The sequence below is a fragment of the Ornithorhynchus anatinus genome, chromosome 21, assembly GCF_004115215.2.
Source record: "Ornithorhynchus anatinus isolate Pmale09 chromosome 21, mOrnAna1.pri.v4, whole genome shotgun sequence".
Taxonomy (NCBI): Eukaryota; Metazoa; Chordata; class Mammalia; order Monotremata; family Ornithorhynchidae; genus Ornithorhynchus; species Ornithorhynchus anatinus.
In genome coordinates, this window is record NC_041748.1 from 626,732 (window position 1) to 640,512 (window position 13,781).

The 13,781-nt window shown below is 69.4% G+C and overlaps 1 protein-coding gene across 1 annotated transcript in view; it reads right to left on the reverse strand.

Annotated features, from left to right (window-relative positions):
• Positions 1 to 784: 784 nt before the first annotated feature.
• SOGA1 (suppressor of glucose, autophagy associated 1) overlaps positions 785 to 13,781 on the reverse strand; it is a 44,244-nt gene continuing 31,247 nt past the window's right edge. The window contains exons 8-16 of the mRNA XM_029049547.1: positions 13,115 to 13,240; positions 12,530 to 12,775; positions 12,176 to 12,271; positions 11,385 to 11,552; positions 11,024 to 11,278; positions 9,429 to 9,512; positions 7,260 to 7,324; positions 5,931 to 7,170; positions 785 to 5,066 (exon numbers count right to left, since the gene is read on the reverse strand). Of these exons, the coding sequence (XP_028905380.1) occupies positions 4,914 to 5,066; positions 5,931 to 7,170; positions 7,260 to 7,324; positions 9,429 to 9,512; positions 11,024 to 11,278; positions 11,385 to 11,552; positions 12,176 to 12,271; positions 12,530 to 12,775; positions 13,115 to 13,240 (2,433 nt within the window). The 3' untranslated portion in view covers positions 785 to 4,913. The remainder of the gene's footprint in view (positions 5,067 to 5,930; positions 7,171 to 7,259; positions 7,325 to 9,428; positions 9,513 to 11,023; positions 11,279 to 11,384; positions 11,553 to 12,175; positions 12,272 to 12,529; positions 12,776 to 13,114; positions 13,241 to 13,781) is intronic.

The window sequence follows — 13,781 nt, forward strand, 5'->3', positions numbered from 1 at the left end:
ACTTGTTCTGTTCAGTTGTCTGCCTCCCCGTTCTACACCGTGAGCCTGTTCACCTTGTATTCTCCCCAGCGCTTAGAACAGTGCTTTGCACATAGCCAGAGCTTAACAAATGCCATCATCATCATCATTACTGTTGGGTAGGGATTGACTCTGTTGCCAAACTGTACTTTGCAAGCGTTCGGTACAGTGCTCTGCACACAGTAAGTGCTCAATAAATACAATTGAATAGATGAACAGTAAGCCTTTAGGAAGTAATAATATAGCATTTAAGCGCTTACTACGTGCCAGGCATCTATGTTCTAAGCGCTGGGAGGGAATACAAGGTGATCAGGTCGTCCCACGTGGGGCTCACGGTCTTCATCCCCATTTGACAGATGAGGTCGCTGAGGCCAGAGAAATGAAGTGACTTGCCCAAAGCTGTAAGCCCATCACTGGGCAGGGACTGTCTCTATCTGTTGCCGAATTCTACATTCCAAGCGCTCGGTACAGCGCTCTGCGCATAGTAGGCGCTCAATAAATACTACTGAATGAATGAATCCCACACAGCTGACAAGTGGCGGAGCCGGAATTCGAACCCATGACTTTTGACTCCCAAGCCCGGGCTCTTTCCGCCGAGCCACACCAAGCCAACTACGATGGAGCGAATGAACGAACTCTGTCGCACTGGACTCTCCCACCACCTGGCCCAGCGGTCCGCCTCCGGTAAGCGCTCGGTAAATCCACTATTTGGGGGGGGGGGGGGGTCCCCCGTCACCCCACCGCACACACGCAGCACACGACCGGCTGACGAGAAGTCCTTTATTGCAGACGTACAACCGGGAGAAACCTTTCGGGGAACGGCGGGTCGGAAAGGCCGGCACCGGTCGGGGAAGAGAGGGCCGCCAGTTTGGAATATCGTCCCCTGATCCCCGGGCGGGAGCCCGGGGTGGGGGGAAGGTGTCCTCTCCAAAGACCCCAGTTGGAGGGTTGGGGCGGGGGGGGCGACACACAGAAAGAGGGAGAGGGGTGGGGGAGACGAGGAAAGGGGGACGGAGCGTGTGTCGGGCGGGGGGTCTATCACAGTCGCGCTGGTCCTGGTGGAGGGACGGCGGGCCTGGCGGCGGACGGGGCGGGCGCCGGGCCCCAACCCCGGGGGCCCCCATCCGCTCGGGCCACAGCCGATTACGTCGCTGGCACCACGGCGGCGGGTTGGGGTGGGAGGAGGTGGGGAGGGGGCGGGTGACGGGAGGAGAGAGGGGTGTCCCCCACCCCCCTGCCCCGGGGGCGGCCTCCCCCTGGGCGTCCTTGTGCCCCGGAGGGCAGGGGTCCATCTCTTCTCGCCCTCTCGGCGCACAGGTGCTCGGGATTTGCCGTTGTGAAGAACAGAGGAAGCCCAAGGTCACACGGCCTAGCCCGACGGCCCCTTGCGGGCAGGGAGTGTCTGTTGTACGGACTCTCCCCAGCGCTTACTACGGTGCTCTGCACACAGGAAGCGCTCAGTAAATACGACCGACCGGCCCCCTCGCCGCTCCTCCGAGTCGGTGGGCTTCCGGACCCCGTCCCCGTCCCGCAGCCGCTCTTCCGGGGTTTCCAGGGCGGAGAGGGGCGGGGGGGGGGGAGGGAGGTGAGGTTCGACTCTGCGCCCTGCCCCTCAGGGTGGTCTCGGAGGGGCAGGAAATGCCAGTCGCCGCCCACCGGACAGTAGCCGTCCCTGTCCACCCGCCCGCTCGCTTCCCACCCCCCGGATCTCCCTCAGCAACGTGGCTAGTTCCCATCACCGGGCCTGGAAAACCAACCTCACTCCCCTTGGGTTGGAGGGGGGAAGGAAGCGAGGGCGGCTTGATGGGCCGGTCGATTCTGGTCCCCCGTCCGCGAGGGTCCGCGGCCGGGTTCCGCGCCTCCCCCACCCCGAGGACCCCCGGGCTCCCGCAGCGTGAGGCCGGGGCGGGAGGAGAAGGACAGAGGCGGCGGACGGACAGGTCTGGGTACGAGTTAGGCCCGAGAGAGCAAGACCCCGCGGGCCGGAGGAGGAGGAGGAGGAGGCGGAGCAGCATTCGATCGAGGGCAGTTAGTGCTGGTGTCGAGTCTGGGCGTCCCCCGGGACCCCAGAAAAGTCCAAATGGCCACCCCGAGCCCCTCTCCCCCCGGGGCCTCCCGGCAGGAATCCGTCAGCGCCCGGGCTGGCCCGGCCCGGGGCCTTGGCGGGGGGCAGGGGCGGCTGGCTGGCTGGAGGAGCTTCTCCGCGCTTCGGAATTCTCAAAATAAATAAACGAATAAATACGGGAACACGCGAACGACATCGAAAATCGGGGAAACCTACGGCGGCCCAGTCGACAGCTCAGGCACTCCGATAGTAGGTCTGCAACTGGGGGCCCTGGGCGGGACGGGGGTGGGGGTGGCGAGGCGCCGGGGGCCCGTTGGGACGGGGAGTCTGCGCCTCCGTTTTACGGATCCAAAAAAAGCGGGCAGTCGGGCGAGGCGGGTCCAGAGCGCGCCCGAGGATGACGTGGAGCGTCGCCCTTCTTACTCGAAAACGAGAGAAAACAGAGGGAGGGAGAGCGCGGGGCCGAGTGCGGTGGGGTGGGCGCCCCGGGGCGAGCGCACGGGGGCTGCGCCGTGTACACGGGGGCGAGCGTACCACGGTGGGGAGCGGGCTCTGGGGACGCGGGGAGAGCGTACTACGACGAGGAGCTGGCCCAGCCCGGGCACACGGGGCCAACAGTAAGGGTGAGGAACGGGCGCTGCGTACGCCGGGCGGGCGCGCACAGGTGATCAAGATGTGTAAGTGAAACGTGCACGGCCAAAAGAGTGAGCCTAGGAGTGCGAGTGTGCTGGCCTTCGGAGGCCTAGAGGAAGGATGCGTGTACAGGCGGGGTACGTGGACCCCGAGCACAGGGCGGCAGTCCCAGACGCCTCGGTGGGCGCCGGGGGATCAAGAGTACGCCGGAGGGCCCAGGAAGAGGAGGAGGAAGGAGAGGAAGAATCGGGAAGGGATGAGAGAGAAGGGAGGCTGGAGATGAACGAGGGGAGGAGAGAGAGGGATGACGGGGTCTCCCTCCTCTCCTTTCTCCGCTGAGGCGAGAGGATGCAGGGGGCAGTTGGATGGAGGGGCCGGAAGGCAGATGACCCCGGGGCTGATTGCTGGTATGCGGGGAGGAGAGGGGGGCTCTCCCCGCGCGCTGCCCGGGGCGGGAGGACCGACGACCAAGACGAGCCCCCCCCCCCCGGCCCCACGGAGGGTCTGGTCCTCAGCCACGGGATGGGTAGTCCCTGAGGGCCCGCCCCCTGCCCGCCCGCCGCTGCCGATCGGGGGGTGGGGGCGGGGGACCGGGGCCGGGACCCCCGCCCGACGCCCCGGCTCGGAAAGGCCACGCGGCCGGCCGACAACCCCACCGCTCCCGTCCCCGCCGTCCGAGGCCGGGGTGGGGAGGCGGAGCCCGCCGGCGTCCGCTCCGGCCCGACCGCCTCGAGCCCTCTCGGGATGACCCCCGGCCCGCGGTCCGGGCTCGGCCGGCGACTGGGGGTTTCGCGTCAGCCCCCGGCCGCCCGCCGAGCACAGGCAGGTGGACCGCGCGGACGACACCCGCTCTGGGGAGGGCCGGGAAAAGGAGGGAGAGTTTGGAAAAGGAGCAGGGGGTGCGTGCGCGCCTGTGCGTGCACCTGTCGGGGGGGCCTGGGGGCGGGAGCCGGTCAGCTGGGGGGCTACGGGTGAGGGGACGGGCCGGGGCCGCGGAAGGGAGCTCCAGCCGGCGGCCCCGGGGGGTCCGAGCCCCCCGGCCGAGACCGGCCCCGAACGGAGCGACGCCCCGGGGGAGGGGGCGTGCCGGGGGGAGGGGAGGGAATATCTACCCCGCCTCCGGCTCCCGTTGTATTCTCCCGGCCTCGCGCACACCCAGGCGCCCCGACCGGCGCTGGGCACGTAATGGGCACCTCATCCAGAACCGCGCACACGGCGGGTGCCCGGTCCGGAGTTCCGCACGCAGCATGCGCTCGGTCCAGCGCTCTGCACACACCGACGCCCGGACCGGTGCTCTGCACACAGTGGGCATCCAGTCCAGATCTCTGCACGCGGCGGGTACCCAATCCAGGGCCGCGCGCACGGCGGGAGCCCAGTAAATAACACCCAACCAACGACCGGAGCACCGCTCCCCCTCCACGTTTCCACGTCTGTGACCGCGGGAATGACCTCTCGACTCCAAATAAATTACCCCAAGGATCTCGGGTGAGTTAAATTACTAAAATCGGGTCCAAGACCTCGAAGGGTCCTCGCCACGGAAAGGGGTGTGAGCCCGGCCCCCGCCTCCGCGGGCTGCCCGGTGTCTGGCGGTGAACCCCGGGGCGGGGTGCAGCTGACGCTATTTGGGGCCCCCGCCCCGCCGCACCCGGGGCGATAATTCCAACGTTCCCCCGCCGGGCGGGCAACTCCCGGGAAGCGACGGGCACGACCGTCCCGCCGCCCCAGCCGGGGCGGGGGACGCAGTCCGGCCCTTCCCGGGGTCCTCCGACGGTCACCGCGCCGCACGGGGTCCCCGACCGGTGATCCGGGCGTGCGGGGCGGCGAGGCGGGGGAAAGGAGCCCCTCGTCCGAGCGGTGGCCGGCGCGGAGCCGGGGCGCCCCGCTGTGGGTCGGGGCGCCCGGGCCAGTCGGGGCGGGTGCGAGAGGCCGGCGGTCCGGGGAAGCGGGGCGGGTGGAGCCGGAGGGACACGGCCCCTCGTTGGACGCCCCCGGCTCGGCCGGCCGAGCGACGTGTCGCCGGCGCCCCGGCCCGCCCCCCCCGGCCCGGCGCCCCTCCCCGTCACCCGCGCAGGTGCCCGTCCGAGGCCCGGGGCGGCGTCCGAACGCCGAGCTCCCGCTCCGAAGACGGCGGGCGGGCGGCCGGTCCGGTCCCCCCGCGGCGGGGCCGTCCTGAGGTCCGGAGGCGGCGGGGGCTGGGTCACTCAGCGCAGGGGCCGGCCCTCTCGTCGGCGGTCCGGACGGCGTCGGGGGGATGCAGTCGGCACGGGGCGGGCGCGGGGCGGCCGGGGGGGCGCGGGGCCCGGGAGAAGCAGGAGGCCGACGGCTGAGCCCCGCAGCCGCACACGGGGTCCTGCGGCGGGCGACCGGGACCAGGAGAGCCCACGGCGACCACGGGGGAGAGACGGCAAGAAGGGGCAGTTAGGAGTGGGGCCGGGCCACCGGCCCGCAAGTCACCATGGTCAACGTAATAATTAAGAAGGACAGCCTCGGTTAAAAGCTCTCACTGCGCGTCAAACCCTGTTCTGAGCTCCGCGGTGGATACGAGCTATTCGGGTTGGACCCAGTCCCTGTCCCGCACCATCATCATTATGGTATGTGTTGAGCGCTTACTAGGCGCCAGGCACTGTTCTAAGCGCTTGGGTGGACACAAGTTAATAATAATAATCATCATCATCATTTCGGTATCTGTTGAGCGCTTACTATGGGCCAAGCCCTGTTCTAAGCGCTGGGATAGATACGGTGATGAGGGCGTATCCCCTTTTTCCAGATGAGGGAACGGAGGCGGGGAGAAGTGAAGTGACCTGGCCCAAGTCACACAGCTGACGGGCGGAAGGCCCATCTCCTCCTCCGAGAGGCCTTCCCCGACCGCGCCCTCCTTCCCTCTTCTCGCGCTCCCTTCTGCGTCGCCCCTCCCGGCCCCCTCCCGGCCCCTCGCCGCCCCTGTCCGTTATCTGTCCTTCATTCAACTTGCGGTAAGGTCCGTCTCCCCCCTCTGTCATCTCTTCACGGGCAGGGAACGTGTCTCTCACGTCGCGGCGCCGTCCCCTTCCGCGCGCTCGGTCCAGTGCTCCGCACGCAGCGAGCGCTCGCCCCCCCCCCCCCCCCCCCCGCCAGGGACGGGTTATTATTCACTGAGACGGGGAGGGGCCGGGGCCCCGCGAGCGGCCCCCCGAGCCCCCCGTCCCCGCCGCCGTCGGACGAGGGTCCCGGTTACCTCCGAGGCGAGGGCCGGGGGTGTGTCCGGGTCCCGCGGCGAGCCCTCTCTCCCGCCGGGCGGGGGGCCGACGGTCCCGCCCTCCTCCCGCCGCCGGGCTTCGGCGCCTTCTTGGGCCTGGGCCCGGGCGTCCGGGGAGGGTCGGCCGCGGGCGGGGGGGCTCGGGGCGCGGCCGCAGACGCTGCGGAAGAACTCGCGCACCAGGCCGTAGCGGGGAGGCTCCGGGCGGCCCCTCCCGTCGGCCGGCCCGGCCTTGGCCCCGGCCTCGGGCCCGCCGTGCTCCACCACGTTGAAGAGGCTGGACAGGCCGTCGTTGACGCCGCTCAGGACGGGGCTGTCCCGCGTGGTGGTGGAGCGGGCCCAGGCCGAGCCCTTCTGCTTGCCCGGCGGCGGGACCCAGGCGCCCCCGCGCTCCCGGGGCCCGTCCAGCCTGGGGCCCGACCGGCGCCGCAGCTGGGGCGAGCCCGCCTTGGGCGGGCAGCAGGGCCGCTCGACGCGGGCGTGGACGCGGTCCAGGGCCGGGGAGGCGGGCTTGGGGCGGCCGGGCCCCAGCGGGGACCCCCGGGGGGCCCAGCCCCGCCCGGCCAGCGGCCCGCGGGGGGGCTCCGTCTGCAGCCCCACGCTGACCGTGCGGGCCGTCTGGGTGGCCACGCTGGCCCGGCCCGCCGTCTGACAGGCCACGCTGCGCGCGGGCCGCTCCAGGGAGCCGGACCGCAGGGCCTGCCGCACGCAGTTGGTCATCTCCTTCATGTCGTCGCTCAGGTTGCTGGCCAGGTCCAGGTCGCCCAGCGGGGGCGGGGCCGGGGCCGGGGCCGGGGCCGGGCCCGCCTCCCGCTGCTGGCGCTGCCGCTGCCGGGAGAAGTCGCAGAGCCAGCGGCCGTAGGCGCTGCCGGCCAGCGGGTCCGCCTCCCCGGGCCCCCGGGGCCTGGCCGAGGTGAAGAGGAAGCCCGGCTCGGCCAGGACCCGGTCGTCGCGGGCCCCGGGGGGGGCGGCCGAGGGGCCCACCCTGCGCGCCACGGGGGGGCTGTAGTAGATGCGGATGCCCGTCTTGTCGGGGGCCGTGTGGCTGCGTTGGACGGGGCCCCCGGCCCGGCCCCGGCCCGGCCCCGCCGGAGGGGCCGGCTCGGCGCCGGGCGGCTCGCGCCGGGGGTCCCCGGGGCCCGGGGCCCCCTGGCCGGGGAGGAAGGGCGAGCAGCCCAGCAGGCTCTCGAACTCGGACACCGAAGAGATGGACTTGGTCCTGGAGGGCGAAGGGAGCGGCGGTGAGGCCCGCGGGGGCGGGGGGGGCTCGGTCAGGGCGGGGCGGGGGCGAGGCCCGAACGGCCCTACCTCTTTAAGTTGGTTCCCTGAGATTCAGCATCCGTCTCTTTATCGAGGACCTTCTCGCCGAGGGTCTGCGGGGACGAGAGGAGGGGAAGAGGGGGGCCGGGCGCCGCCTCCCCGGGGCGGCCACCGACTGACCTCCCCTCTTGTGGGCTTCTCCCCGAGAGCCCTCCTCCTCCTCCTTCCCGGCCCCCGACCCGCCTCCCCAGTGCTTTCTCGGCACAGCGGGGCGGCCTGACGGACAGAGCCCGGCCCTGGGAGTCAGGGGGACCCGGGTCCCGACCCCCGCTCCGCCTCCCGTCGGCTGTGCGACCTCGGGCCGGGCGCTTCCCTTCTCCAGGCCTCGGTTGATAATGACGTCGGGATCCGTCAAGCGCTCGCTATGTGCCGAGCACCGTTCTGAGCGCTGGGGTCCACACGGGGGAATCGGGTCGTCCCCCGTGGGGCTCACGGTCTTCGTCCCCATTTTCCAGATGAGGTCCCGGAGGCGCAGAGAAGTGAAGCGACTCGCCCGAGGCCACCCGGCCGACGAGTGGCCGGGCCGGCATTCGAACCCATGACCTCTGACTCCAAGGCCCGGGCTCTTTCCGCTGAGCCATGCCGCTTCTCGGTTCTCTCATCTGGAAAAGGGGGACGAAGGCCGAGCGCCCCGTGGGGGACGGGGACCGCTCGCACCTACCCCAGCGCCGAGGACGGCGCCTGGCACGTATTAAGTGCTGAACAGGACAAAATAAAAATTGAGACCGTCAGCCGACCGCTTCCCCGATTCTCTTCACGTCTTCCCTGTTCTCCCGCTTTCCCGCCGACCTCCCCGTCTGCTTTCGGAAACCAACGCCCTCAACCCACACCCCTGACCCTCTTCCCATCTCCCTTTCTTCTCCCACTTCTCTCCCGGATCGCTCCCTCCCCGTCCTCACTCCTCCCGGCCCCCCGAAACACGTCCCGGGCCGCCCGCCTCCTCTCACCTCCTCACCTCGTCACCCCCCGGCCCCCCGTCGGTCCAACGTCGGGTTTTACCGAGCGCCGACCGCGTGCGGGGCGCCGTCCTACGCGCTTGGGAGAGTACGCTCCAGTACGGTTGGCGGACGTGATCCCCACGCTCAGCCTAGCGCTCTCCGTCTCTAATAATAAGGCTAACTGTGGCATTCGTTGAGGGCTTACTACGTGCCGAGCGCTGCCCTAAGCGCTGGGGTGGGTTCATCGGGTCGGACACGGTCTCCGCCCCACATGAGGCTCGTGGTCTGGACTGTAAACCCGACGTGGACGGGGACCGTCCCTCTTTACTGCCGAGTGGTAATGATAATAACCACGTCGGTATTTGTTAAGCGCGTACCGTGCGCCAAGCACCGTTCTAAGCGCCGGGGTAGATGGAAGGTAATCGGGTTGTCCCACGTGGGGCTCCCGGTCTTCATCCCCGTTTTCGGGATGAGGTAACTGAGGCCCAGAGAAGTGAAGCGACCTGTCCGAGGTCCCGCGGCTGATAAGCGCCGGAGCCGGGATTGGAACCCACGACCTCTGACTCCCGAGCCCGGGTTCTTTCCACTGAGCCACGCTGCCTGTCAACTGAAATCGTAGTTCCCGAGCGCTCAATACAGTGCTCTGCACCCAGTAAGCGCTCAGTAAATACTACCGAATGAATGAATAAGGAGGAGGGATTAACAGACACGCAATCCCCATTTTACAGCCGAGGGAACTGAGGCCCAGAGGAGTGAAGCGACTGGCCCAAGGTCGCAGAGCAGACGAGCGGCGGAGCCGGGATCAGAACCCAGGTCCTCTGACTCTCCAGCCTGGGCTCCTTCCACTCGGTCGGGCTGCCTCCCCAACGGTCAGTCCCGTGCTCTGCACACAGGAGGCTGTAAGCTCCCCGAGGACAGGGAACGTGTCTAAAATAATAATGTTGGTATTTGTTAAGCGCTTACTATGTGCCGAGCACTGTTCTAAGCGCTGGGGGGGGGGGGTTGTCCCACGTGAGGCTCCCCGTCTTCGTCCCCATTTTCCGGATGAGGGAACCGAGGCCCCGAGAAATTAAGCGACTTGCCCAGAGTCACACGGCTGACGGGGCCGGGATTCGAACCCATGACCCCTGGCTCCTAAGCCCGGGCTCTTTCCACCGAGCCACGCCGCTTCTCTAAAAGCCGAAAGCTACCTACGGGATGAGACGGGGGGCGGCCTCACCTCCTTCCAGCCGCTGTCCTTCTTCTCCTTCTCCGTCTCCGTCTCCGTCCGCTTCAGGGCCCAGGAATCCGCCTCCTTCTGCAGCTGTGGGTCCCAAAAATCAATCAGTGATCGTGACGACGATGGTATTTGTTAAGCGCTTACTTTGTGCCAAACGCTCTTCTAAGCGCTGGGGGAGACACGAGATTATTAGGTTGCGCCGGGGGTCACAGTCTTCATCCCCGTTTTCCAGATGAGGTCACTGAGCCCCAGAGCAGTGAAGGGACTCGCCCGGGGTCACCCGGCTGACAAGCGACGGAGCCGGGATTAGAACCCGCGACCTCGGACTGCCCGGCCCGGGCCTCTCTCCACCGGGTCGGGCTGCTTCCCAAACGGTCAGTCCGGTGCTCCGCACGGGGTACGTCGGAAGCTCCCGGAGGACAGGGGACGTGTCTAAAATAATGATGGCGGCGTCCGTTAAGCGCTTACTACGTGCCGAGCACTGTTCTGAGGACTACCTTGACAATTACCTTGACCAAACCGGGACCCAGAGGGGCAGCTGTCCGGCCCACCCCGTCTTACATAAATATGACGTAAATATAATCACGTAGCTCTAGACCGTGAGCGCGTCGCGGGCGGGGACTGGCGCTGCTTACCGGGCCGTACTTTCCCAAGCGCTCGGCACGGTGATCGGTAAGCGCGTAATAAATACCATCGAACGAAGGGATGAAAACAGAGCCGTGGATATCTCCTCAGAGAGGCGCGTGACCCAGCGGGTGGAGTCTGGGCCCGGGAGTCCGAAGGACCCGGGTTTTAATCCGCCTGCCCGCGGAGCGACCTCGAACGGGTCACCTCTCTTTCGCCCGGCCTCAGTTCCCTCGTCGGCAAAATGGGGACGGAGACGGGGAGCCCCACGTGGGGCGGGGGCCGCGTCCAATCCGATTGGCCCGGATCTGTCCCGGCGCTCGGTACGGTGCCCGGCCCATAGGAAGCGCTTGGCAAGTTCCATCCGAGAACAAGATGGGGGAAAAAAAATGCCGTGGGTGGGAGGAAGAGCGGTGAGCTAAAACTAAACGATACTCAGGGTGCTCTTTAAAGGGCCTCCCGCGGACCCAGCGCTGTTCTAAACGCTGGGGCAGATGCGAGTCGAGCGGGTCGGACCCAGTCGCCCTCGGGGCCCCCGGTCTCCGTCCCCACGAGGGAACCGAGGCCCGAGGAGCGAAGCGACCGGCCCGAGGTCACACGGCAGCCACGTGGCGGAGGATCGGAATCCAGGTCCTCCCCATTCCCAGGCCCGCGTTGCTTCTCGGAGGTGACGACAATAACAACGTCGGTACCGAAGCGCTCACTATGTGCCGAGCACCGGGGTAGATCCGGGATAATCAGACCGTCCCACGGGAGGCTCCCGGTCTTCGGCCCCATTCTCCGGATGAGGTCACCGAGGCCCAGAGAAGCCAAGCGACTCGCCCACGGTCACCCGGCCGACAGGCGGCGGGGCCGGGGATCGAACCCACGGCCCCCGGGCTCTCTCCGCTGAGCCACGCCGCTTCCCGTAGGTGAGCTCGAGGCGGGCGGGGGGGCGGGGGGCGGAGAACCGGGGGGGGGGGGCGTCTGACCCGGCCGAGCTGCGCCTGCAGGTCGCGGAGGCGCTGGTCCGCGCGGGCCCGCTCCTCCTGGAGGCGCCGCAGCAGGTCGCCCTGGTCGCGGGCCCGGTTCTTCTCGCTGCGCTGCAGCCGCGTGGTCAGGTCCATCACGGCGCCGTAGGACTCGGCCAGCAGCTGCTGGTGCTCCTCCCGCTCCCGCTTCTGGGCCGCCTTCCAGTCGGGCGGAGGGGCCCGCTCCCCCGGCCCTCTCCCGGCCTTCGGCTCCAGCTGCGGGGACGGCGAGGCGGGGGCGGTCGGGCCGGGGGCCGCGCGCCTCGGGCCCCCCCCCCGGGGGGAGCGGGCCGAGCCGGGGAGGGGCCGCCGCCCGCCTCACCTGCGCCACGTGGCACTTGAGCTCGGTCCTCTCGGTCTCCCAGGCGGACCTGGCCTTGGCAAACTGTTGGCGGAGCTCGTCGGCGGCCCGCCGCTCCTCCCCCAGCTCCCCGCACAGCTCCCGCAGGACCCCCTTCAGGTCGGCCAGGGTCTGGGCGCGCTCGTTGGGCTGGGGAGGGGGACGGGGGAGGCGGAGCCGTGAGCCCCGGGACCGCCCCCCCCCCCCGCAGACGCGGGCCGGGGGAGCGGCCCGTCACGGCCCCGCGGCGGCCCGGTGGGCCCGGCCGGCAGCCTCCCCCTCGGGGCGGGTCACGGAGCCCTCTGGACCGTACGTGGGCGGGGAATACGTCTACCCGCTGTCCTCTCCCCAGCGCTCAGCACAGCGCCCCGCACGCGGCACGGGCTCGGTTAAACACGACCGACTGGCCGACGCCTCTGGACGCGTCCGTCTGTCGTTCTACTGCCCTCTCCCCAGAGTTCAGTGCAGTGTTCTGCACGCGCCAAGAGCTCAGTGAGTACGAGGGACTGACCGACTGACCCCTCTAGACGGTCAGCTCGTTGAGGGCAAGGAATGTTGTCCGTCACATCGTTCTGCCGTCCTCTCCCCGGCGCCTCGGACGGCGCTCTGCACCCCGTAAGCGCTCGGGGAACGCCACCGACTGACTGTCGGGCCCGGCTCGACCGAGAAGGCGGTGAGAGAGAGGGAGGCCGGGCCCCGGGGGGGGCGGGGGGCTGCCCCAGGAGACGAGGCCCGGCGGCCCGCACCCCCGGTTCGGACACGGGGCGACTCACGGAATTGAGGGTCCAGGCGCTGCCCACGCAGTCTGCGAGCTGAGGGCTCCGCTCCTCCTCCTCAAGCAGCAGGTAGAGCTCCTTCACGCCGCTCACCTGAAAACGGGAGACTTCAGGACCCGGGGGCCGGCGGGGAGGGGGCCGGGAGCAGGGGTTGGGGCCGCGGGGGGTCCCCGAGAGGGGAGCCCGTGGGCGGGGAGGGGTTCGACCGATTGATGGTCCACTCGTTCGATCGCATTCATCGAGCGCTTCCCGCGTATCGTCGTCATCATCGTGAGGGGAGCGGGGGTCGCTCGGACCCGAAGACGGGGCGGCGGCCGGGGGCCGGGGGGGCCCCGCCGCCGGCCCCCCTACCTCCAGGAAGTCGTCCGGGCCTCCGTCTCCGTGTCCGGGCAGGACGTCGCCCTGCCTCCAGCGCTTGAGGAAGGCCTTGAGCTTGAGGGCGAGCAGGAGGAGGCCGTGGCGGAACTGCTGGGTCTCGTGGGCGGCCAGCAGGTTCTCGGCCTGGCTCCAGAACTTCTGCTCCAGCCGCCGCTGCAGGCTTAGGCTCTGCTCCTCGAACTCCCGCCGCAGGGCCGCCTTGTGACGTTCCGCCTTCAGCTGCGGGAGGAGAGCCGGGGGGCGGGCGAGGAGGGACGCCCGGTCGGCGACGACCCCCCGGATCACCGTCCCCCCCGGCCCAACTCCAGCCTCGCGGCGGCCCGCCCCGATTCTGCTCCTCCCAGCCCCCCCAGTTTTGCCCCGACCCCACTTCCCTCCTGCACCGACTACCCGAAGACGCGTCCCCCCGGTCCCGAATCCCGCTCTGTCCTCACCCCGCGCCCCCAGCCCCGATCCTGCTCCCGCTAGCCCTGCCCGGCCTGTTTCTCTTTCCCCCGCGCCCCGCGGCCGCCCCGGCTGCCCGTCCCCGGCGTGGGCACGCTGGCCCCGTCCCCTGACCTGGAGGATTTTCTGGTTGAAGTGTTCGGCCTCCTCCTTGCGCAGCTGCCGCTCCTGGGCCAGCTGGGCCTGGAGGCCCCGCAGGCTCTCGTGGGCCTCCGAAAGCACCAGCTGCAGCTCCCTGATCTGGGGGACCGGTCCGGGGGGGGTCCACGTCACCGGCCGCCCCCCGGGCCGCGGCCCCTCCGCGGCCCCTGCCCCGCGAGGGGAGGGCCCGGAATGAGACCGCGCCGGGGTCGCCCACCCCTGGGGTCACCCCTCCCGGCCCTCCTCCTCCTCCCTCTAGTCCTCCTCGCCCCCCTCCACGCCCCTTCCCCGCCGCCGGGCGGCCCGGCCCCCGCTCCCCGCCCCGGGAGAGAACGGGCCCGTTTTTTACGATCCAAATTTCCAGATTATTTGGAGTTTGCCAGCCACACACAATTGTTCTTGCCGAAGAGACCGACTTTTCCACAGGCGGGGAGAGGGACAGTGTGTGAAGGGAGAATGAAGGAGAGAGAGTTCTGTGTGCGGGTGTGTGCGTGCGGGCTGGCACCCGGGTTCTGCCCTAACACAAAGGCCCACTCTGCTGTGGAGACAATCGGTCTCTGTGGCGGTCCGCTGCAGCCGCTGGACTCGAACCCGCACCGAGCAGCCCGCTCGCCCACTCCCTCCCCGCCCCTCACTCCCC